The sequence below is a fragment of the Vicugna pacos genome, chromosome 9 (genome assembly GCF_048564905.1).
Source record: "Vicugna pacos chromosome 9, VicPac4, whole genome shotgun sequence".
NCBI classification, from domain to species: Eukaryota; Metazoa; Chordata; class Mammalia; order Artiodactyla; family Camelidae; genus Vicugna; species Vicugna pacos.
In genome coordinates this window covers 61,966,870-61,991,891 of record NC_132995.1, presented here as the reverse complement: position 1 = coordinate 61,991,891, position 25,022 = coordinate 61,966,870, and the positions used below count along the sequence as shown (strand labels likewise).

The following is a 25,022-nucleotide window of genomic DNA, read 5'->3' as shown; positions in this document are numbered from 1 at the left end:
GAGGAAAAGGAAAAATGGGTCTCAGAGGGGCTTCATACGGAACTATCTATAGTCCATTAGGTCCCCAACTCCCCAGCTCTGGGCATCGCCCAGGAAGCCCACCCTCTTTGGCCATCACTGCAGAGGCTGTGTTTTCCTACATCCCTGATTCTAGCAGCCTGGGCTTTAGGGCATTCTAAACTCAGGAGTCCCTCCTTCCTCAGCAGTGCATTTCCCGTGGCCCAGCTTCCAAAACCCTCTGCCCACCCCCTCATACTCTCAGCCCTTAGCGTCTCATACACAGATAACCCCCTACCTCCCGCCCAGGAAGGGGAGGTAAGAGTTCCTGTCCCAAGGTGTCCCCCTAGGCAACCCCACTTGCTGAGTAGGCGGCGCTCAGAGCCACAGGCCTCTGGGAGCTCAGCCTGGGGCTGCCTGGCGGGACTCTGCTTCCTAGGCAACACGGTACACAAACGCTGGCCCTAGAGGCACTCCTGCGATGTGCTTCAACAAAGCAGGTAAGGAGAGCGGACTCGAGGGTAAAGGGCCCGTGGAATAGCGGGGAGGCCAGGAAAGACCAGCTGGGAGAGGAGAAAAGAGTAGTTCACCCCCCGCTTTGGAGTTGGTCAGGTTTTGTTGAACTCCGTTTGCCCACTTCTCTGCTCTGCCTCCCTATTCACAACCTGCCCCCAAGCACTCACTTAGACAAAGACCTTCCCTCATGTGAAATTTCTCCTTCTTCTTGATTCTCAGAGCCGCTGGTTAACTACTCCTTTGGAACACGTCAGCAGAGGAAGCTCTTTCCTCACTTCCATCCCCCAAGCTTGCTGGGGAACAAGTTTCTCCCTCTCAGCGGAGTGCCCCACCGTGGGCCTGGATATTACATACCAGAAGATGTGAGTATTCATTGTCCCTTAGGTGGGTCTCAGTTCCCCAGCTACCAAAGGATGCCCAAGTTTTCTGCAAGAAAAATCCTATGGGATTTGTGACCTCAGGGTCCCAATATGAGAAAGTGCCTTGGTCTTCTGCAACAAGCTGTCAGGGCCAATGTCAGAAGTTAAAGGGCCATAGCTGCCCTTTTGCACCCCCCCCCCACATGCAAGCCTAGGCTTTATGCAATTCCCAGTATAGTCCCCACTCATTTCTACCTCTGAAGACCTATGATTCAAACCTTCACTGTGGCTGTGTTGGGAAGTCAGTTTATGAAACAGTAAAATCAGACTGACAGTTGCATTAGAGTAGACTTAGCACTGTGGGGCTCAGAGGACTAGATTCATTGGAATACATGGAAATGTCATTTATTCTACCTATCCAGCCACATTCCTTTGTAGAGTTACCTGTGTTACTTATGTAATTGTTTGTATGGTCTTGATTCAGAGGAGGCAAGATCTTTGCAGAGAAAATTCAGAAATACTCTTAAGTTCACTCTGTTCTAGTAACTATAATGTTCTCTATGTTTGGTTTTGCTTTCTTTGTTTTCTATATACTACCTGAAGAAGTACGGTTTGGCATACAACCTGTCTAAAATCCCGACCAGTCGAAAAGGATATGCTTTTGGAGCCAGAACAGCCATGAGGTTTAAGCCAATCAGTAAGGTTAGAAATGACTGAATGTGCTTAGATTTTAGTGTGATCTGTGTTGTTGCGTGTTTTTGCGTTGGAGAGCAAAGCTGGAGGTTACCTAAAAAATATGCCCTGAAATTCAAGGAAAAAAAAGTCATTTGGACAAAAGCTACTAAGAACCCTATCTGAAAAGCTTGGGTGTTAGCACTGCAAATGTGTGTGTGAGAGAGTGTTCTAAGAGAGTAAAAACATAGTTCTCAGAAGAAATGATACCAAGGCAGAGTTTCAGTCCTGAGACAGCTGATGTTAAAATACTGGAGGGTTTATTTATATGCATCATATCCTCTTGTCAGTTAAAAAACAAATTCCAACTTCTTCACCCTTTTGTGAGATTGGATTTCAAGTCTTCAGTATAGAATCTTAATCTCTAGTTGGACGTTTTCCTGACACTTAAGATGAAGGAGAGGGATACTGGCTTTAAAAGAATCTCTGAGTGGGATGGTGGGATGGTGGGGGTAGTAGGTGCAGCAAGTCACCTTGGCTCTCTACCCACCATTGGTTTATTTCTACAACCTAAGCATCAGGTATCTTTAGGTAGCTGGACCATATCCTTATATTGGTTTGCTACCTACTCTAGGCCTATTTCTATAGCTTGAGCTGGTTAAACCACAGCTAATACATGCACAGGGAAAAGATGATTCTGTTTTTTTCTTCTCTAACATATTGATCTTTTTCTTGGAAACAGGATACAACACCTTACCCAGGCATGTACCAGACAGTCAATCCTTGGGGACAAAAAGACAAACGAAATTTTGCTCCATTTAATGCCTTGTCACCTCGATTTAGGACATACTCAAAGGACCCTTGTTATCCTGGGTACGTGTCCCTTTTCTGGTGCACTTCAGAGAAGAACAATAGGAAGGGAGATACAAGAAGGGGTTACATCCCAACCATACCCGCTAGATAAGAAATCACTCATCTTTAAAATTTCAAACTCTTGTCATCCAGGTCTCTAGAATCATAAAATTGTAAATTGTAGTGAGTCATTCAATAAATATTTATAAATGAGCAGGCAGTTTTGTAGATTTCAGGAATTTTGCATTAAATCCATCACACAAGGCTCCTGATTTCTTGGAGCTTACATCTGAGAGTCCAGAGAGATGAGAAGCCAATAAACAAGAAAATATCAATAGTAATAAGGAGAGTACTTATTAGTTAGACTGTGACACTTCGGAGAGTGAAAAGGGGACTTGTTAATAATTATACCAAGATAGTTTAACCATTAGCTGGGGCTGTCATGGGTACACCGGGAAGTATGGTGACCTGGTGATGGGCTGAAGAAAATCAAACAGGATGATGATATGATACGGAGTGATGGACTGAAATCTACTTTAGCAAGGATTGTCAAGATAGGTCTTTCTGGGGAAATGACACTTGATCTGAAATCACAATGACGAGACTGAGCTTGTGAAGATCTGGGCCCAGAGCTGCCCAGACAGGAGGAACAGCATATAAAAATGCTGTACCTTGGGGAGGAATTTTGTGTGAGGAAGAAAGAAGTTCAATATGGCTAGAGTGTGGTAAGCAAAGAGGAAATGATAACAGAGGAGGAGGGGCGGGGCTAGAGTATGTAGGTCTTGCAGACCATGGAAGACATTCTAAGTGTTTTAGAAAGCCATTCAGAATGTATGGCATTGTAGAACATGGGGCCTTTCTTTTACTGGTAAGAAATCCAAGGATCAGAGAGTGAGTGTAACTTTCTCACTGTTGCAGTGAGGAAGTAGAAGTGTTGAATCTTGATTCCTGCATCCAGTATAAATGTTATTTCCACCACAGCAAAGTCTGCACCAAAAGACAAAGTGTTGTGGAAAAAAGGCAATTATAAAATAATCTTGTCAAGAAATTTACCTGGTTCTGCTTTGCTATCCCTAGGTTGCTGACACATTAAATTATCATTGCTCTTTTAGCCTTAATTGTACATCATGATCAGTACTTATGAATTACTGTGGTACATCTCTTTTATCAATCACCATTTCTGGGATTTTTTTTTTTGATCTCTCAGTAAGGATAACAAAGTTGCAGAACTATTTTAAACTAAAGTCAGTTTTTACCCTCACTGCATGTTGAGACTAAATAGCTTGAACATTAAAACCTAATTAGAAATACATTAACAAGCAAAGGAACCCTATGCTACACCAGTTGGTTGCCTTTTTCCAAAGACTTAGGACTAGATTGAGGGTAGTATAATAAGGGTCACTAACTCATTACACATGATGTTTTGTATTTTTATTTCTAGACCTACCACATACAACCCAGAGATAAAGCCACCTCGGAAAGTCACCTGGCCAATGAGATTTGGATCTCCAGACTGGGCTCAGATTCCATGTCTACAGAAACGAACCCTGAAAGCTGAGGTAGTACCAGATTGGACTTGTGTAGGGCATTCTACCTAATTCTTTCATGTTTATCAGTGATTCTTAACCAGCAATCTGTGAATAAGTTTCAACAAGTCCTTGTTCCCCTGGAATTACATGTACAATTTTTATGTATATGCATATGGGGATCTTTTTGGAGAGTTACACAATTTCACTTGATTTTTTAAAGGTGTATGTCTGAACAAGTCAGATTTTCTTAGTTAATCCTCAAATAATCTTCTGTGGTAATCCGAGATAATCATCCCCCTATGATTGAGGAGGAAACTGAGGCTCAGGTGGATTGAGTGACTTATGGATGTTGGTCAGCTAGAATCCAGATCCTGTGACTCCTAAGCCAGTGCTCTTTCCATCACACCACTTGAGTTTTAGATCGTCAAGGGGCTGTAGCTCATTCTGGCAAGAACCTGGATTGCGGGACAGACTGCCTGGGTTCAAACACTAGCTCCATATTTGCTTGCTGTGTGATCTTGTGCAAGTCCTCTAACTTTTCTAAGCCCATCTTAGAAAAGTTGCTTGTCTTGCAATGGGTTAATATTAGACTCAATTTCATAAGGTTGTAAAGATTGAGATAATGTAGAAAAGCATTTAGCACAATACCTGTAACATCACAAATGTTCAACCCATGTCAGCTGTCATAATTCCAGAAGTGCCTTGTTTTTCCCTGGTAGAACTCTGCATTAATTCTACAAGTATTTATTAAATGCCTGATGTATTAATATTATTATGCTAGGGCCTATGGGTAATGGTTAAGAATTAAACATATAATCTTTGTTTTCATGAAATTTAACAGCCATACTTGGAGATTTACTAAGGAGAAAATAATTTCTAGCATGATACTCACCAGAGTAAGATGACAGGAAGCAGATACACATGCCAGTATTGAGAGAGTCACTAAGGCCGGATTACTGTGGGGGTGGGGCTCAGCTGGGCCCCAGCAGCTATAGGGTGCAGTTGTATTTTGCACAGCCAGGAGGACCAGAGGCAAAGGGCTCTCATTAGAACACTGACCTAGACCTTATTCCTTCATTGCAGCTGTCCACAGACAAAGACTTTAGGAAGCATCGGAGCCGTGTGGCCTACCTAAGCCTGTATTACAACTGAAAAGTTGTGACCACCTTCATTTGTTCCTCTTGACCATGGAGTCTCCAAGATTGAGGGCAGAATTTGAATTTCATCAAATGCTTTTTCTGCATCTATTGAAATGATCATGTGATTTTTGTCCTTTCTTTTGTTGATGCGGTGTATCACATTGATTGATTTGCATATGTTGCAACTTGTGTCCCTGGGATAAATCCAACTTGATCACAGTAGATGATCTTTTTTATGTATTGTTGGAATTGTTTGCTAATATTTTGTTGAGGATTTTTTCATATATGTTCAGAAATGATATTGGCCTGTAATTTTCTTTTTTGTTAGTGTCTTTGTCTGGTTTGGGTATCGGTGATGGTGGCTTCATAAAATGAATTTAGGAGTGTTCCCTCCTCCTCAGTCTTTTGGAAAAGTTTGAGAAGGACCAGTATGTGTTCCCTGTATGTTTGGTAGAATTCCCCAGTGAAGCCATCTGGTCCTGGACTTTTGTTTGCAGGAAGGTTTTCTATTGCTGATTCTATTTCACTTCTAGTGATTGGTCTGTTAAAGTTATCTCTCTCTTCTTGATTCAGTTTTAATGGACTATATATTTCTAGAAACTTGTCCATCTCTTCTAGGTTGTCCAATTTGTTTCCATATAGTTATTTATAGTATTCTTTTATATATATATATATTATATATATATATATATATTATAATTCTGTGGTGTTGGTTGTGATTTCTCCATTTTCATTTTTATTTTGATTATTTGTGTCCTCTCTTTTTCTTCTTGGTGAGCCTGGACAGAGGTTTGTTGATTTTGGTTACTCTTTCAAAAAAAAAAAACAGCTCTATTTTGATTGATTTTTGATTTTTAAAAAATCTCTATTTTATTTATTTCATCCCTGATCTTTATTATTCTCTCCTTCTACTGACTTAAAGTTTTGTTTGCTCTTCTTTTTCTAATTCTTTTAAATGGTAGGTTAGGTTATTTATTTGAGATTGTTCTTGTTTTTTTGAGGAAGGCCTATATCACTATGAATTTCCCTCTTAGGACTGCTTTTGCTGCATCTCAGATTTTGTGTGGTTGTATTTTCATTGTCATTTGTCTCAAAGCATTTTCTGATTTCTTCTTTGATTTTATCATCGACTCATTGGTTTTCTAGTAGCATGTTGTTTAGTCTCCACGCAGTCATTTTTTTCTCGTTTTTCTTTCTGTGGTTGATTTCTAGTTTCATGCCATTGTGGTCAGAAAAGGTGTTTCAAATAATTTCTAATAATCAAGAATCATCTTCTATCTTAGAGAATGTTCCATGTGCACTTAAAAAGAATGTATTTTCTGGGTTTTTTGGATGTGATGTCCTGAAAATATCAACTAACTGTCCTGTTGTGTCTTTTAGTGTCTCTGTTGCCTTACTGATTTTCTGTCTGGAAGATCTGTTCAATGATGTTAGTGAGGTGTTAAAGTTTCCTATTGTTGTTGTATTCCTATCAATTTCTTCCTTTATGTCTGTTAGTATTTGTTGTGTATATTTAGGTGCTTCTATACTGGGTGTCTATATGTTAACAAATGTAATATTCTCTCCTTGTATTGCTCCTTTTATCATTATATAGTGTTCTTCTTTACCTTTCTTTATGGCCTTTGCTTTAAAGTCTATTTTGTCTGATATGAGTATTGCTACCCCTGCTTTCTCGTCATTTCCATTTGCATGAAATATCCTTTTCCATCTTCTCATTTTCAATCTATTTGTGTTCTTCTCCCTAGAGTGGATCTCTTATAGGCCACATGTTGTAGGCTCTTTTTTCATTATCCAATCTGACACTCTGTGTCTTTTGATTGGAGAATTTAGTCCATCGACATTATTGTAATTATTGATAAATGTGTTTATTGCCATTTTAAACTTTGTTTTCCAGTTGATTTTGTTTGTATTTTTTGTTCTTTTTTGTCTGTTTGTTTTATCTTTTGTAGTTTATTTTCTTTTGTTTTAGCTTAATTTATTGTCTTTTTGGTTTTCATGACTCTATTGTATACTTTTGATTTGTGGTTACCTTGTTTTTCAAGTATTTTAATTCATTACTATATCTATTTGCTTTACATTGGTAATCATATAGGCTCAAACACATCCTAAAACGAATGAAAAAAACTCTTATTTGCTTGCTTCCCTCTCCCACATTTTATGATTTTTATGTCCTCTTTTAATCTCTTTATGTTTTTTCTCTTGATCTTCATTATAGTTATCACATTTCTAATTGTGTTTTTTTTCCCTTTCTATAGATGCTTGCTTGTATTCTATTTAGAGAAGACCTTTCAATATTTGTTTTAGGATAGATTTAATATTGCTATATTTTTAGGTTTTGCTTGTCTGAGAAATTCTTTACTTCTCCTATTCTAAAGAATAGTCTTGCTGGGTAGAATATGCTAGGTTGCAGGGTTTTCTCTTTGAGGGCTTTGAATATATCTTGCCACTCCCTTCTGGCCTGCAATGTCTGTAGAGAAATCAGCTGATAGCCTTATGGGGGTTCCCTTGTAACTAACTCTTTTTTCTCCTGCTGCTTTTAGAATATTTTCTCTAACTGTGGCCATCTTAATTACAATATATCTTGGTTAGATATGCTGAGGTTCATCTTGCTTGGGACCCTCTGTCCTTCCTGTAGTTGGATATCTGCTTCCTTCTTTAGGTTTAGGAAGTTTTCAGTTATAATTTCTTCAAATATATTTTTTATCTTCTTTTCTCTTTCATCTCCTCTGGGATCCCTGTGTAGATTGGAATGTTTTATATTATCCCATAGGTCCCTTATGTTGCTTTCATTTGTTTTCATTTGCTTTCTGTTTGCTGTTCTGATTGGGTGATTTCTATTATCATGTCTTCTAAATCACTTATTTGTTCTTCTGTATTATTTAGTCTGCTATTGACTGCCTTTAGCTTGGCTTTTCTCTCAGCAAATGAGTCTTCTGCTTTTAATTCGCTCCTTTTTGTAGTTTCTATTTCCTTTTTACAGTATACTATATTTCTGTTGATGACCTGTCATTTCATTCAGGGATTTTATCACCTCCTTTTTGAACTCAGGATCTAGTAGACTCTTGAGGTCTATTACATTGTTCATCCCTTCAGCAGACTTTGCTTGTTCTTTTAGTTGGGACTGGTTCCTCTGCTTCTTCATTTTATGTATATTTTTCTGGCTCTATGAATTTCAGAGTAACAGTTATCTCCTGTCATCTTGAAATGTGTTTTTTTAAAGTGGGAGTGTCCCTGTGTAGGCTGTGCACATCTAATAATTTTGTCATAAGGGCTGTTTTTAGTATGGATGGTTGCCATGTCTTTCCTCTATGTGTGCTCATTGTTATTCCCTTGACTGTGGTTGGTGTTTTGGTGACCAGAGCCTGCACTGGTTATTGACCAGGACCTCATCTTTGCTCTGTGGTTGTCACAGCCCTGACAGGAGCCAAGTCTCTCCCCTGTTGTTGGAATAGAGGCTTTCAGCCCCGTTCTGAGCTGTGGTGTGTGGTAGGAGGAACTGGTGTGCTTCCACTGGAAGAGGAACTGCTTAGTATGCCTCCATGGAAGATGTCCACTGGAAAGTGTCCTCTGTGGTTTCATCTTTCACAGCTTCTGCTAGCCTACAAAGTACACTTTGTTGTTACTGCCCTTGTTCCCCCACCTCAGCTGCATGAATGTCAGCAACCGACCCTGGTGTTCCCCAAGTTCTGTGCCACAGAGCCACCAGTGAAGATCCACCAATGTTATGTACTAGGACCCACCACAGGGTGTGTACAGTCATGCATCTGGATCCACCATGATCCACAAAGTCAGCCCAAACCCTAGCCCCATATCTGCATATAGTATTCAGGTCTGCTGTTAATACCAGACCCACCCCTGCTGTAAGCCAGAACTCCACTCAGTTGTCTCAGAGGTACAGGCCTACACAGGCACCTGTGGGGCAAATCCACCACCAACAACTGGGACTCAAATCAAATCTCAGTCCCATCTTTGAAGTCATGGGACCTCTGGGAATGGATTCAGGTTTCAAACCCACCCCTGCCCTGGAGCCACACGCCAGCAATTGTGTCCCTCCAGAGGAAGCCGAGAAGACTACTATTTCTGAACTATGCCTTTCTGCTCTGCAAAAATGTGTGCAAGCCATGCCCTCTGGCTAGTGGAGAAGGCTGCTATGGCCAGGCTGTGTTGCACCCCTCCCCAACACATGCACCAGAAGTAGTACTCACTATAGGGGACCAGGCTGTTCTGCACACCCTCTCAGCCTCAGCCCACACCACACTCCAGCCCCCTGAGACTGCCTCTGCACAGTCGGCCCCAGTCCTCTCCCCAGGTTCATCCGTGGAAGCCCAAGATCAGCCCCAGGTCCTGGCCTGTCCGCAGTGGCTCACACCTTGGGCTAGGGATCGCACGGACCCTCTGTGCCAGTTTCTCTCAGTTCTGTCTGCCAAGAGGCTGATGCTTTCTCCTCCAAACCTCTAAAGCTCCCTTTCTGTCCCAGTTGACCTCCCCACTGGAGAGGGGAGTTCCCAGGGTGGGGATGCTTTTCCTCCTTTGCTGCTACCTCCATGGGAGACAGATCCCACACCAATTTCCTTTTTTTTTTTTTCCCTTCCTACCTGGTTTTGTGAGGATTTGCCTTACATCACATTTCCAATGTAAGAGATATTCTGCCAAATTTCAGTAGGTATTCTGTGTGAATTGTTCCATATGTAGATACAGTTTTTGGTGTACTCATGGGAGAGGGTGAGCTACACATCCTTCTACTCCACCATCTTGGTCAGACTTCCCCATTTCCTTATTTTTAACTTATTTCTCTGTTGGTAAGAAGTCTGACTTTCATTATCCACAGAATATTTACTTGTTTAATTCTGGAATACACATAAAGTAGTTTCAGAATTGCTAACATATGTTCCTATAAAAACAAATTTGCTAACTAGACTAAGAATTTGTGTACAATTCCTTTTGTCTTCAGCCTTTTGGTATATATGCAAAATGCTCTACTTTCCAAAGTTAATATGGTTAGTTCTTTTCTTCCCTAATCCTTTCAATGTGGTTATGTTGTTGTATTTTTTAATACAGTTAAGTTTATTTGTCACTGTATTGCAGATTTGCATTGCCCCATCACAACCACCACCACTATATCTTTGATTTTATTTATTTATTGTTGGGCCATGTGAAAGATAATCATGGTTCTAAAAGAACTACACGAACGTGTACTTCTGCTTGTTACTATGGTTCACCTCTAGAGATCAGCAGGAAGGCAGAGTGTTCAGGGGGTGTGGTGTGGGAGTCTGTAGAAGTTGTTCAATGACTGCCTCAGAGTTTTTCAATGAAAAAGGATCCAAAATCAGCAGCTAAGAGTGAAGACTGGGGCACATGTATAGGAAATTTGAGGAGAGGAGGTGTCAGGTAGTCATCAAGAATGATAGAATGATTGGATGATGGTACATTGGCATATGGTAAGATTTCTTGGCAACAATAGGGTTCTTCTTGAGGTCCAGGGTCATAATTAAAAGTGAGACCCATCAGTGAGATTCTGTCCTTTTCTTCAGCACACTCAGCAGCGTAAATACGGGAGTGGAGTTGGCAGAGTTGAATTTCGTCAGGGTTATGATTTTGCCAAAAGAGCAGGTGAAGCAAGAAAGTACAAAGGAGTCAAGGAAGCAAGGGAGTGATTGCAATGACTGACCATAGAATTTCAGCTGGTTAAGAAAGGAATGAAGGCATCTAGTGGGTAAGGGGCAGTGAAAAGGTAATTAAATCAGTGGATCTTGGTGAAGTCAAAGAATCATTGGGATTAAAGTATTAGAGAGAATGACCTAGAAAGATAGAGAGTGGAAGTTAGAGAGTGGATTGCATGACTCTGAAATTGTGGATCAGTTACTATTAGTAGAATGACATCATTCAGGGCATGATCTTGGAAGTAAGAGGCTGAGGAAGGGTAGAGGACAAACCAATTGGAGGAAAGAAATTCAAGACCCTGGTGGAACAGGATTTAACAATAATTAGTCATTTAATGATTTTTTGAAAGAATATCAATATGAGAGGAGCAAGAATTAATACTGGAGCAGTATTGGAGAGAGTGACAGTGAACCAGGAGCTAAAACTGCCAAAGCAGTATGACACCAGACAACCAGAGTAGTAATTGATATAACCTGATGATATGAGATGCGAATCTGGAAGGTTTTAGAAAATACACAGCAAAAATGGCCCAAAAGTGCAGTAAGGAAAGAGAAAAATACCCCTCCAGGCCCAGAGATGCTGAAGAAAAACTGGCTATCACCCAAGAGGAAATGGCATTGCCAGGAAGGAACTAGGTTTCCATAAAACAAGAAGATGAAGGGATCGGTGAAAGAATAGGTTGAGGCAGTAAGTCACTTTGCTGATAACAGACTGTAAATTCCAGAGGGCACTGTGGAGGAATTTCAGCAGTTGGATAGCACGAGACGGAGATAAAATAGGAAATTGTTCACATACCATCTAAGCTGAGAACCCTTTAATTTGGGACCTCACAGGGTTTTAAAAACCAATGCTTCTAAACTCACAACTGAAACATTATAAGTGGTGGCTCTAAAGTGTAGTTTTAGCAGGAGATAAGATTGCAGTCTCAAACTTTTGCCAAGAATATTCCCAAACAGTTCTTGGTCAGACAATGGGACCCAAGTCTGGGCCACAGATCAGATCCAGTATGTCAACTTCTTCACTTAAAGCTATGATTCAGTAACCTGTAGGTAGTCACCTTTAAGTTAAGGGGTGGGGACATATAGGTAGAGTACAACAACCAAAAAGTGAAAGGCCAGAATTTCCAGGATTAAAACTACACCCAGAGGAGATTTTGACTGTGGTTACTCCAGTCAGAAATAACTACATTTGACCTTGAACAATGCCAATTTGAATTGCATAGTTCTGCTTAGGATTTTTTTCAATAAATATATTGGAAAAATTTTGGAGATTTGTGACAATTTGAAAAATATCACAGACAAATCACCTAGCCTAGAACTATTGAAAAAATTAAGAAAAAGCTAGGTCTGTCTTGAATGCTTAAGATATATGTATCATTCATTACACCTATAAAATATATACAAATCTATCACAAAAAGTTAAAATTTATCAAAACTTATGCATACAAACACTTACAGACCATACATGGCGCCATTCACAGTCAAGAGAAATGTAAAGATACAGTATTAAATCATAACTTCATAAAATTAACTTTAGTAACATACTATACTACTGTAATAATCTCATAGCCACCTCCTGTTGCTATTGCGGGGAGCTCAAGCGTTGCGAGTATCTGCTGACAATGCCATATAATGCTAATCTCCACATGAGCAGTTGTCTCTGCAGTAAATTTTGTATTGAGTAAAAAGTAATTCTCTTGTATTTTTCATTGTGTTTGGTGCAATACCATAAACCTTGAATAACACCATGGGATTGATACAAACTGCCACTAGTGATGCTGGAGGTTCTTCCAAGAAGCAGAGAAAAGTCATGACATTACAAGAAGAAAAGTTGAATTGCTTGCTATATTCTGAAGGTTGGCATCTGCAGCTGCATTTGCCCTCTATTTCAAGATAAATGAATCCAGTGAAAGAACCATTGGAAAGAAAAAAGAAGGAAGGAAGGAAAGAGAGGGAGGAAGAGAGGAAGGAAGGAAGGAAGGAAGGAAGGAAGGAAGGAAGGAAGGTAGGAAGGAAGGAAGGAAGGAAGGAAGGAAGGAAGGAAGGAAGGAAGGAAGGAAAGAAAACTCATGAAGTCACCAGCAGGCATGAAAACCATGCACTTTTTGTGAAGTAACCTTTTTATCTCGTATTGAAAATGCAACTTTTATACGGGTGCAGGATTGCTATAAGAAAGGCACACTTATAGACCCTAAGATGATTCAAGAAAAAGTGAAGTCATTATATGACAACTTGAAGCAAAAGGAAAGTGAAGGGTCTAAATTTGGAGAAATTAATGCCAATAAAGGATGATAATTTTAGGAAAAGGCTTGGCTTATTTAAATATTGTCAATGTAACAGGAGAAGCAGCTTTTGCCAACCAAGAGGCAACAGACATTCCCAGATGCCATTAACAAATAACAGAGAAAAAGAATATCAGCCTAAACAAGTTTTTATTGCAGATGAAAGTGTCTTATTCTGGGGAAAAAAAAATGCCACAAAGGACATTTATGAGTAAGGAAGAGAGCAAGGACTGGCATTTGAGGCAGGAAGGGATAGGCTAAGTCTACTGTTTTGCACAAATGCAGTCAGGTTTATGATCAGGACTGCCCTTATATATAAAGCTGCTAACCTCCAAGCCTTAAAGGAAGAAGATAAACACCAGCTCAGTCCAAGGAGAACACTTTTTCTGGATTGGTTCCCTCGATGCTTTGTTCCTGAAGTCAGGAAGTACTTTGCAAGTAGGGACTGCCTTTTAAAATTCCTTTGATATTGAACAATTACCCTGGACACCCAGAATCCTATAAGTTCAACACTGAAAGCATCAAAGTGAGCTAGTTCCCCCCAAACACTATGTCTCTAATTCAACCTCAGATCAGGGGTCATAAGGACCTTTAAGGCTCATTACACATAGTACTCTATAGAAAGGATTGTAGATGCTGTGGAAGAGAACCCTGATAGAACATCTTAAAATTCTTGATGGATTACACCACTGAAGATGTCATCAGTGTTACAGAAAAAGCCATGAAAGCCACCAAGCCCAAAACAATAAATAGTTGCAGAAAATTGTGTCCAGATGTTATGCATGACTTCACAGGATTCATCAAGAGTCAATCAAGGAAATCATGAAAGAGATTGTGGATATGGCCAAAAAAAAAAAAAAGATAGAAAGGTGAAGGATTTCAGCATATGGACTTGGAAAAATTCAAGAGAAAACAGACAATTAACAGAAGATGACTAGATGGAGATGAGCGCTTCCAAACCAATACCAAACGAGAAGGAAGGAGACGTGGATGAAGCAGTGACAGAAAACAAATTGGCATTAGACCATCTGGCAGAAGGGCTCCATTTATTCAAGACTGCTTTGGTTTCTTTGATGACATGGACCTATGTCATCTATGATGTGGGCACTGAAACTAAAGCAAACAGTGGTAAAAGGATTGGTACTACGTAGAAACATTTTTAGAGAAATGAAAAAGCAAAAAATCAGACATAAATAGTGGATAATATCCATTCTGATAGGTGAGAGGTGATAACTCATTGTGGTTTTGGTTTGCATTTCCCTGATGATTAGTGATGTTGAGCTTTTTTTCACATGTCTGATGGCCATCTTTATTTAGTTAGATATTTGTTTTTATCTGGAAAAATGCATATCCAGTTCTTCCACCCATTTTTAATCAAATTGCTTGGTTTTTTGACATTAAGTTATATGAGTTCTTTATTCTTCTAGATGTTAGCACCTTATTGGATACATGATTTGCAAATGTCTTCTCCCATTCAGTAGGTTGCCTTTTTGTTTTGTTGCTGGTTTCCTTCCCTGTGCAAAAGCTCTTTAATTTGCTATAGTTCCATTTATTTTTCTTTATTTTCCCCTTTTGCTGTCCTTGCCTGAGGAGTCAGATCCAAAGAATATTGCTAAGATCTAAGTCAAAGATCTGACTGCTTATGCTTTCTTCTAGGAGTTATGTGATTTCAGGTCTTACATTCTTACATTTAACTGTTTAATTCATTTTGAATTTATTTTTGTATATGCTGTAAAATAGTGGTCCAATTCATTCTTTCATATACAGCTGTCAGACAGTGGTCCAGTTTTCACAGCACCATTTGTTGAGGATGTTCTCTTTTTCCCATTATATATTCTTGCTTCCTTTGTCATAGGTTAATTGACTCTATGAGCATGGATTTATTTTTCAGCTTTCCATTCTGGTCCATTGATCTGTGTCTGTTTTTGTGTCAGTATCATTTTGATGTCATATTTTACATCTTTTTCTTTTGTGTATCCTTAACTAATTATTTCACATGTAGATGATTTTACTACGTTTGTCTTTTAACCTTCACACTTGCTGCAGGTGGTTGATTCACTGCCTTTACTTTATGTTTGCATTAACCAGTGAGATTTTTTTCTTTCATAACTTTTTGCTTGTAGTTGTAACCTTTTCTTTTCCATTGAAAGAAGTCCCTTTAACATTCCTTGTGGGGCCAATTTCGTGGTGATAAATCTCTTTTACATTTGTCTGGGAAACTCTTTTCTATCCTCCACTTATGAATACTAGATTTGCTAGGTAGAGTATTTTGGGTTATATGCTTTTTTTTTTTCCTTTCACCATGCCACTCCCTTCTGGCCTATAAGCTTTCTGCTGAAAAATCAGCGCATTGTCTTATGGGGGTTCCCTTGTATGTAATTGGTTTTCTCTTGCTTCTTTTAAGAATTTCTTTTAACGTTTGACACTTTAATTATGTCTTGGTGTGGGTCTCTTTGGAAAACCACTTTGGGATCATCCAACCTACCCCCCGCACCCCCGTGACTGTAATTCATCCAGTGCCCACGTGTGCCGATGAGCCCGAGCAGCAGAGCCTCGTGCACTGTGGGGTTCGCCCTCCCTCTCATCCTCCCTGTTCCCGAGTCAACACACAGTTGGACATGCTGCCTTACCAAAGACAAAGACTTCACTCTGCTGCGGATGCCAAGCCAGTGAGGTAGGAAGGTAGCCAGAGGCACTGCAGCCTGCGAGGGAGAGAAGAGGGGTCTGGAATGAGACTCAAGCCCAGCTCTGAGAAGAAGCTTCTCAGATGGAATCACTCTAAATCCCAGGAGCGTCTTTATTTGGTTTCCCAAACCCTGCAGTCACGTTCTCATCCTTGACCCTCATAACTTACATCTATCCATCAGCCTCCTGCCCTTTCCAGACACGTGTCGTGGGCAAGTTACAATAACAAATCCTGAACACAACACCTCTGACTCCTTTGTTCATTCATCCAGGAAACGTAGAGTAAATCACCCACCCAGAAACCAGCCCGTCCTCTTGGGACCAGCTGCACAAAATGGGATCAGCAGAACTTCTGTGCAAAGAAAACAGTTTTGCCATTTATGTCATAGTGACTGGACATCTGGCAACCTTACCTTTGACTCTAGCCAAGGAAAGCCTCTTTCAGGTGGATTCTTAGTACCATTTAAAAACAAAACAGGCATGGCCTGACTGAAAAGGACTGAAAAGGAAAGAACATGCACTCACTTTGGTATGAATTCAGAACCATCTGCTGAGCAAAGTCCCAAACCCTGATGCTAAGAAGCAAAAGGACACAGATACTGAATTTTGAACTACACTATGTACATAAAAAACATGTGTTCAAACAAGAACTTCCTTTGGACTGGTATGTCCTATGTCTTTGCCTACTAGACTTCTGGTATAGTCTACTTTTATAATAGATTGCAAAATCTCCAAAAAAACTTATAGGCTCATCATAATTAGTCACTTGGTTCTTATAATGAGCCCCAAGTGTTATTTAGTGAGGCTAATGTGACACTAAAGACACTCAGAGGAGGCCTAGGGACAGGAGCAATGAGAGCAGGGACCCACCAGAAGTCTTTGCTCCCGCTGACAGCTTGTGTGCCAGAGCTCAGGACACTGACTGTAGACACAATGCCATCGTGCTCATACTTGCCAGACCTTAACTCGAAGTGGGGATTCAAGTAATCCATTGTCAGTAAATTAAGAAGTTATTCCTATAAAAGCAGTATTCTGCTCAGAAGTCCCACAGGTACTGAATTTACAAAGGAACTGGTAGTGTAAATCTGCCAAAGCCACCTGGAACATGGCTCAAATTTCAGCCCTAAGAGTGGCTTCTGAAGTCCCACAGCCCCTGGATATGGGCTCAGATTTCAGCCTCCACTTGGGGGCAACCCACCAGCAATTGTGCCTGCCCAGAGCAAGCCAAGAAGGAGAATGCTATGGTAGGGTCTCACCCCTCCCTTCATGAGGGCATGTTAACAACGGGTCTTTAATGGCAGGACCACACCCTGTGAGCCTGCAGAGAAGGAAGCTGCTATGGTGGGGTTCTGCTCTTTCCTTTGTGAGAGCACATTAACAGTGGGGCTTCAGTGGTGTGCCCAGGCTCCTTTACACACACTCCCAGTTTCAGCCTGTATCACAATCCATCCCCTTCATGCTGTCTCTGCGCAGCCAACCCCAGTCCTCTCCCTGAGTCCGTCCTCTGAAAAGGCTTCAGCTTTAGCACCTAGTCTAGGCATGCACCCGCAGGCTTGTGTCTCAGGCTGGGGACAGCACAGACCCTCCGTGCTGGCTTCTCGCTGTTCTGTCTGCCACAAAGTGGTTGCTACTCTCTTCCAAGCTTCTGAAGCTTCCCTCCTGTGCCAGCTGATTTTCCCGCTGGTGAGGGGGTTTCCCAGGGCGAGGGGATTTTTCCTCTTTCACCACTCCCTCCCTGGGGCACAGGTGCCATCCAATTCTGTTTGTTTGTTTGTTTGTTTGTTTGTTTTTCTATCCTACCTGGTTACTTGAAGATTTTTCTTGTAGTTGCAGTTATATAAGATCTTCTACCAGAGTTCAGTAGGTATTCTGTGAGGATTGTTCCACATGTAGATGAATTTTTGATGTTATTTGTGGAAGACAGTGAGCTTCACATCCTTCTACTCTGCCGTCTTGAAGCCCCTGCCTGTGAACATTCTTCTGATTCATATTCCATTTCATTCATTTATTTTTAGATTTTATTATTTTCTGTTCCTCATGCATTGAGTTATTACTTTCAGTGATGGGTCTTTTAATTTATACAATTTGTATTCAATTCTTTTTTAATGCTTCTAAAATTCTCCATCTTTTCATTTAGTTTCTTGAATATAACTATCGGCTTTTACCATTTGCTGAATTGCTATATTATTATTAAATCCAATTATTTTTAAATGAGACAAAAACATATTTAAAACATTATACCAAATGTTGAATTTGTTTATCCCCTTTCAATTAGGCCACTGCAATAGAGCAAGTGGTTTCCTGAATCATAATTCTTACAATGACCCCATATATAGTTAAATAAGAAAAGCAGACAATTGTCTCATAAATCGATAACAGTCTCCATATCCATGATTCTATAACCATGGTGAGAAATGTACACCCTGAATTCTTTACTTAAGGTCTTCATTAAAAGTGGCCCCATATAAAGCTTTGTCTAACTATTCCTCTATACTAAGCAATCACCTCCAAAATTTTCTGATATGCAATAAGGTAGAAACAGATCACTTTAATGCAATCGAAGACTGAATTGATACAAAGCTGAATTTCAGGATTTTCTGAGAACTAGTGTATTTCTTATTTACCCTTACTCCTAGGGTTTATCTCTTTAGGGTCCCAACTAAAAGCACAGGGTGTTTTCCAGTATTTGCCAGTATCCCCCTCTTCCATGGCCAGCCTAATTTTTATTCCCCAGCTCTCAGAGACTGTCTGCTCAAACCTCTGCTTCTGAGCCAGCTTCTTAATTAGCATATTTTAAGGGGAAGAGCAGCATCAGCTGTTGGACTCACCACTAAGGGCATCTCCCCTCTCAGGGAACTTAACGCTGCATATTCTTACTTCCTTGGTGTATCTCTGAGATCTTCAAACATATATTTTATTTAGTCCAGATTTCCTACCTCTTCTCGGCTGGAGGATTAACCTGAAGCAAAGCAGTCTTCTAATGAGGAAATGTGTTGCCATATTTTTAAAGTACTTTGTAAGATATATTTCATGTCACTAATAATTTAAACAGTAATTTCAAAAAACACTGTGGGTACCTACAAATAGTAATGTTACCTAAAATATTAATGAAAGTGAAAATTATCAAATTCATACCATATTTCTTTACATTTCATTTACCATTGTATTACTGCAATTACATTGTGAGGAAACAGAAGGTTTAGAGTACATTATACAATTATCTTGAGACCATATCTTTATTCCAGTTAAGTTTTTTTTCTCATAAAACCTTCTCCTATATTACTAGGCTTTATGCATTATTTCTTGTGGAAAAAAAAAATGTTTCCAATGTTGCTATATATAAGTCAGGTACAATCAATTATGTTTGTAGATTCCAGCAGGACGTTTGAATATTATGCAGGACATGAGATGATTCACTGTGTAACTGGGCAATGAGCTACATGTATCCAGCCTCCCTGGCCCATTGACCAGGAGCGTCTCCTCCCAAATTTTTAACAAGCAAAATGCTTCCACAAGTTTCCAAAATATCCTCTAGGACTCAGTATCACCTCTTTTGGAACCTCACATTAACTATATAATATCATCCCTGTAGACAGTGCTAGGTCCGGTATGTATGAATCCCAGGTACATTCTTAGAGGCCAAAGAGTAGAACTGAACCAGTCACACTGTGCATTCTGTTACCTCCCACACCTGACAACTCCTAAAGCTATCCTAAAATCAAGTGAAAACAAGTTACTGTCTAGGCAAAGGTAAAGAAGTCATCATACACCCTGGCATGTCTTCTTGGGTTAGGATGGGAGTGCTCCTGAGCTGGTGAGATATTATCTTCAGTAATAATAATCTCTTGTATTGTCACCTACCAAGTACTAGGCAATGAATTGTTTTAATCCTGTTATCTTAAACCTCTCAACAACCCTATAAGCAGGAACTACTTTTTTCCCAGTTTGGAGATGAGGAAATGAGACTTAAACATTTAAGTGACTTTCAAAGATTTTCAAACTATTAAGATCTTCTGTCATTCTGCTGCACTCTAACTGCTCCACTCAAGGCTTCCAGCCCTTTTAAAGCCTGGAGTCCCAGTTAAGGGTAGAAGGTAACCTCATGAGAATGGCTTGAGGAAAAAGAAAAAAAAAAAAATAGGCCTAAGAGGGGATTAATACAGAACTGGCTCCATTCAGTCCCCAACTCCCCTACTCTGGGTATTGCCCAGGGAGCCCAACCCCAAAGGCCATCACTTAAGTGGCTGTATTTTCCTAAGCCCCTGAACCTAGTAACCCAGATTTCAGCCCTGTGTCCTTCATTCCTAGACAGTACGTTACTACTCGCCCAGCTTCCAAAGCCCTTTTGCTCACCCCTTACTCCCGCAGCCCTTACAGTCGCGGGTCCAGGAAATCCTCTACACCCCGTCTCTCTTTCAGAGCTCACACTCTCCTGGCCCAGGAAGTGCAGGTTCCCGCCCAGTGTTGCTCCCAGAAAGCCTCACGAGCTGCGAGCTGCGCAGGCGCACCGGGAGCCACGCCCCTCCATGAGTACCTGCGCGGAGGCTGCCGGCCAGACTCTGTTTCCTAGGCAACACGGTACACAAACGCTGGCCCAAGCGGCACTGGCGTGATGTGCTTCAACAAAGCAGGTAAGGAGACCTGACTCAAGAGCAGAGGCAGGAAGAAAAGAGGGAGGCAGGGAAAGACCCAGGAGGAAAGGCGGGAAGAGGGGTTCAACCGCTGTTTGAAGTTGGTCAGGTTTTTGTTAAGAACTCCTTTGCCCAGTTCTCTACTCTGACTCCCTACTCACCACTTGCCCCCAAGTGCTCACGTAGACCAAGGAGCCTTCCCTCATGTGGAATTTCTCCTTCTTCTTGATTCTCAGAGCCGCTGGTTAACTACTCCTTTGGAACACGTCAGCAGAGGAAGCTCTTTCCTCACTTCCATCCCCCAAGCTTGCTGGGGAACAAGTTTCTCCCTCTTAGGGGAGTGCCCCACCGAGGGCCTGGATGTTACATAACAGAAGATGTGAGTATTCACTTTCCCTTAGGCGGGTCTCAGTTCCCCCAACTATCTAAGGATACCCAAGTTTCCTGGAAGAAAAATCCTAACGAATTTGTGACCTCCAGGGCCTCAACATGAGAAAGTGCTCTGGTCCTCTGCAATCAGCTGTCAGGGCCAATATCAGAAAATATGGGGCCATTCCTCCCCTTTTACATCCCCCCCAAATGCAAGCCTTGGCCTCATAAATTCTCCAGTGTAGTCCCCACTCATTTCCACCTCCAAAGTCCTGTAAATCAATGTATCCCCTTAGTCCAAACTTGGACTGTGGCTGTGTTGGGAGGTTAGTTTATGAAATCATATAATCAGACTGACAGTTGCATTAGAGCAGACTTAAGCACCATGGGGCTCAGAGGACTGGATTCACTGGAATGCACAGAAATGGCTTTTATTCTGCCTATCCAGCCACATTCCTTTGTAGAGTTACCTGTGTTACTTATGTAATTGTATGGTCTTGGTTCAGAGGAGTTGAGAAAGAAAGAGCAATTTTTGCAGAAGAGGTTCAGGAATACTCTTAAGTTCACTCTGTTTTAATAACTATAATGTTCTCTATGTGTGTTTTTGCTTTCTTTGTTTTCTATGTACTCCCTGCAGCTACATGGTTTGGCATACAACCTCTCTAAGATCCCAACCAGTAGAAAAGGATATGCTTTTGGAGCCAGAACAGCCATGAGGTTTAAGCCAATCAATAAGGTTAGAAATGACTGAATGTGCTTAGATTTTAGTGTGATCTGTGTTGTTGCGTGTTTTTGCATTGGAGAGCAAAGCTGGAGGTTACCTAAAAAATATGTCCTGAAATTCAAGAAAAATAGACATTTGAGAAAAAGCTGCAAAGAACCCTATCTGAAAAGCTGAGGTGTCAGCATTGCAAATACGTGTGTGTGTGAGAGAGTGTTCTGGGAGAGTAAAAAACAGTTCTCAGAAGAAATGATACCAAGGCAAGGGCTTCAGTCCTGAGATAGTTGATGTTAAAGTACTGGAGGCTTTATTAATATGCGTCATATCATCTTGTCAGTTAAAAAACAAATTCCAACTTCTTCACCCTTTTGTGAGATTGGATTTCAGGTCCTCAGTATAAGATCCTAATCTCTAGTTGGACATTTTCCTGACACTTAAGCTGAAGGAGAGGGATACTGGCTTTAAAAGAATCTCTGAGTGGGTTGGTGGGATGGTGGGGGTAGTAGGTGCAGCAAGTCACCTTGGCTCTGTACCCACCATTGGTTTATTTCTACAACCTAAGCATTAGGTATCTTTAGGTAGCTGAACCTAAAGCTGAACCTGAATCCTTCTTTGGGTTTGCCTGTTTCTATAGCTTGAGGTGATTAAAACATAGCTAATACATGAACAGGAAAAGGATGATTCTTTTTTTCTACTTATAATGCTTTATATGTATATAAGTCATTCTCTAACATATTCACCTTTTTCTTGGAAACAGGCTATGGCATCTTACCCAGGCATGTACCAGACAGTCAATCCTTGGGGACAAAAAGACAAACGAAATTTTGCTCCATTTAATGCCTTGTCACCTCGATTTAGGACATACTCAAAGGACCCTTGTTATCCTGGGTACGTGTCCCTTTTCTGGTGCACTTCAGAGAAGAACAATAGGAAGGGAGATACAAGAAGGGCTTACATCCCAACCATACCTGCTAGATAAGAAATCACTCATCTTTAAAGTTTCAAACTCTTGCCATCCAGGTCTCTAGAATCATAAAATTGTAAATTGTAGTGAGTCATTCAATAAATATTTATAAATGAGCAGGCAGTTTTGTAGGTTTCAGGAATTTTGCATTAAATCCATCACACAAGGCTCCTGATTTCTTGGAGCTTACATCTGAGAGTCCAGAGAGATGAGAAGCCAATAAACAAGAAAATATCAATAGTAATAAGGAGAGTACTTATTAGTTAGACTGTGACACTTCGGAGAGTGAAAAGGGGACTTGTTAATAATTATACCAAGATAGTTTAACCATAAGCTGGGGCTGTCATGGGTACACCGGGAAGTATGGTGACCTGGTGATGGGCTGAAGAAAATCAAACAGGATGATGATATGATACGGAGTGATGGACTGAAATCTACTTTAGCAAGGATTGTCAAAATAGATCTTTCTGGGGAAATGACAGTTGATCTGAAATCACAATGACAAGACTGAGCTTGTGAAGATCTGGGCCCAGAGCTGCCCAGGCAGGAGGAACAGCATGTGCAAAGTCTGCATGTTGGGAAGGAATTTGGTGTCAGGAAGAAGGTCAGTATGGCTAGAGAATGTAGTGAGCAAAGAGGAAGTGATAACAGAGGAGGAGGGGCAGGGCTAGAGTATGTAGGTCTTGTAGACCATGGGAGACATTCTAAGTGCCTTAGGAAGCCATCAGAATGTATGGAATTGCAGGGCACGGGGTCAAGGTCTTTCTTTTACTGGTAAGAAATCCAAGGATCAGAGAGTGAGTGTAACATTCTCATGGTTGCAGTAAGGAAGTAGAAGTGTTGAACCTTGATCCCCATGTTCACGCTACATGTTATTTCCACCACAGCAAAGAGTCTACAACAAAAGGTGTTATGAACAAAGGCAGTTATGTGGTAGCTCTCTTTTTAATAACCACCATTTCTGGGCTCTTTTGGTCTCTCAGCTAAGAATACTGAGGTTGCAGGAATAGTTTAAACTAGAGTCAGTTTTTACCGTCACTGCATGTCAAGGCTAGGTATCTTGAACACTAACACCTGCTTAGAAGTACATTAACAGGCACAGGAACCCTATGCTTGCCTGACATTAAAAATCTAATCAGTTTGTTACCTTTTCCAAAGGCGTGAGGACTAGTTCAGGTGTACATGTGGTACTGATGAAGTTCGTATATGGTCACTAACTCTTTCGACATAATATTTTGTATTTTTATTTCTAGCCCTGGCACATACAACCCAGAAACAAAGGAACCCCAGAAAATCACCTGGCCAATGAGATTTGGATCTCCAGACTGGGCTCAGATTCCATGTCTACAGAAAAGAACCCTGAAAGCTGAGGTAGTAAGATTGGACTTGTGTAGGGCATTCTACCTAATACTTTCATGTGCATCAGTGATTTTTAACCAGCAGTCTGTGAATAACCTTCAAGAAGTCCTTGTTCTCCTGAAATTACATGCACAATTTTGTGTATATTTGCATATGGGGATCTTTTTGGAGAGTTACACAGTTTCACTCAATGTTTAAAGGTGTGTGTGACTGAACAAGTCAGATTTTCTTAGTTAATCCTCAAATAATCTTCCATGGTAATTCGAAATAATCATCCCCTTATGATTGAGGAGGAAACTGAGGCTCAGGTGGATTGAGTGACTTGTGGACATTGCTCAGCTAGAATCCAGATCCTGTGACTCCTCAGCCATCACACCACTTGAGTATTAGATCGTCAAGGAGCTATAGCTCCTTCTGGCAAGAACCTGGATTGCGGGATAGGCTGCCTGGGTTCAAACACTAGCTCCATATTTGCTTGCTGTGTGATCTTGTGCAAGTCCTCTAACTTTTCTAAGCCCAGTTTGTTTATCTTAAAATGGGTTAATACTAGACTCAATTTGATAAGGTTGTAAAGATTGAGATAATGTAGAAAAGCATTTAGCACAATACCTGTAACATCACAAATGTTCAACCCACGTCAGCTGTCATAATTCCAGAAGTGCCCTGTTTTTCCCTGGTAGAATTCTGCATTAATTCTACAAGTATTTATTAAATGCCTGATGTATTAATATTATTATGCTAGGGCCTATGGGTAACGGTCAAGAATTAAACATATAATCTTTGTTTTCATGAAATTTAACAGCCATACTTGGAGATTTACTAAGGAGAAAATAATTTCTAGCATGATACTCACCAGAGTAAGATGACAGGAAGTAGATATACACGCCAGAGCTGAGAGAATCACTAAGGCTGGGCTACTGTGGGAGTGGGGCTCAGCTGGGCCCCAGCAGCTATAGGGTGCAGCTGTATTTTGCACAGCCAGGAAGACCAGAAGCAAAGGGCTCTCATTAGAACACTGACCTAGACCTTATTCCTTCATTGCAGCTGTCCACAGACAAAGACTTTAGGAAGCATCGGAGCCGTGTGGCCTACCTAAGCCTGTATTACAACTGAAAAGCTGTGACCACCCTCACTTGCTCCTCCTGACCATGGAGTCTCCAGGACTGAGGACAGAGCTGCTCTTCTCCTTCTTCATTGCTCTGACCCCCTTGCCTGCCAGCATGAGGTCCAGGGAGGAGCAAGGGGCTCATAACCACTATATGACAGCATAAAGACTGGTTCAGAGTG

The 25,022-nt window shown here is 40.8% G+C and overlaps 2 protein-coding genes and 1 long non-coding RNA gene across 7 annotated transcripts in view; 2 read left to right on the top strand and 1 right to left on the bottom strand.

Moving 5' to 3' along the window:
* The window catches only part of LOC116281772 (uncharacterized), a 43,521-nt gene extending 18,594 nt beyond the window's left edge, over positions 1-24,927 (bottom strand). The window contains exons 1-2 of one of the 2 annotated variants that reach the window (XR_012075916.1): positions 24,589-24,927; positions 15,637-15,708 (exon numbers count right to left, since the gene is read on the bottom strand). This is a non-coding gene — a long non-coding RNA (uncharacterized lncRNA). Of the gene's footprint in view, positions 1-15,636; positions 15,709-20,044; positions 20,205-24,588 lie in introns of those variants that run through there. The other variant, XR_012075917.1, reaches the window with a different exon arrangement.
* CIMAP3 (ciliary microtubule associated protein 3) lies at positions 473-20,221 on the top strand. Of its 4 annotated transcripts, none has more exons than XM_072968030.1 (6): positions 473-497; positions 733-875; positions 1,479-1,574; positions 2,287-2,417; positions 3,838-3,955; positions 20,111-20,221. In XM_072968030.1, exons 1-6 carry the CDS (start codon positions 479-481, stop codon positions 20,219-20,221), a joined length of 618 nt encoding a protein of 205 aa, XP_072824131.1. In that variant the 5' UTR covers positions 473-478. The 4 variants fall into 4 exon arrangements, with proteins under 4 accessions (XP_072824131.1, XP_072824130.1, XP_072824132.1 ...); XM_072968029.1 differs by having other exon boundaries at positions 1,476-1,574; XM_072968031.1 differs by lacking the exon at positions 20,111-20,221 and adding an exon at positions 5,009-5,100.
* On the top strand, positions 20,213-25,022 carry LOC102545937 (ciliary microtubule-associated protein 3-like). Its single transcript, XM_006217824.4, has 6 exons — positions 20,213-20,322; positions 20,559-20,701; positions 21,329-21,427; positions 22,170-22,300; positions 23,630-23,747; positions 24,780-25,022. The coding sequence occupies exons 1-6, from the start codon at positions 20,304-20,306 to the stop codon at positions 24,846-24,848; spliced, it is 579 nt and encodes a 192-aa protein (XP_006217886.1). The 5' UTR covers positions 20,213-20,303; the 3' UTR covers positions 24,849-25,022.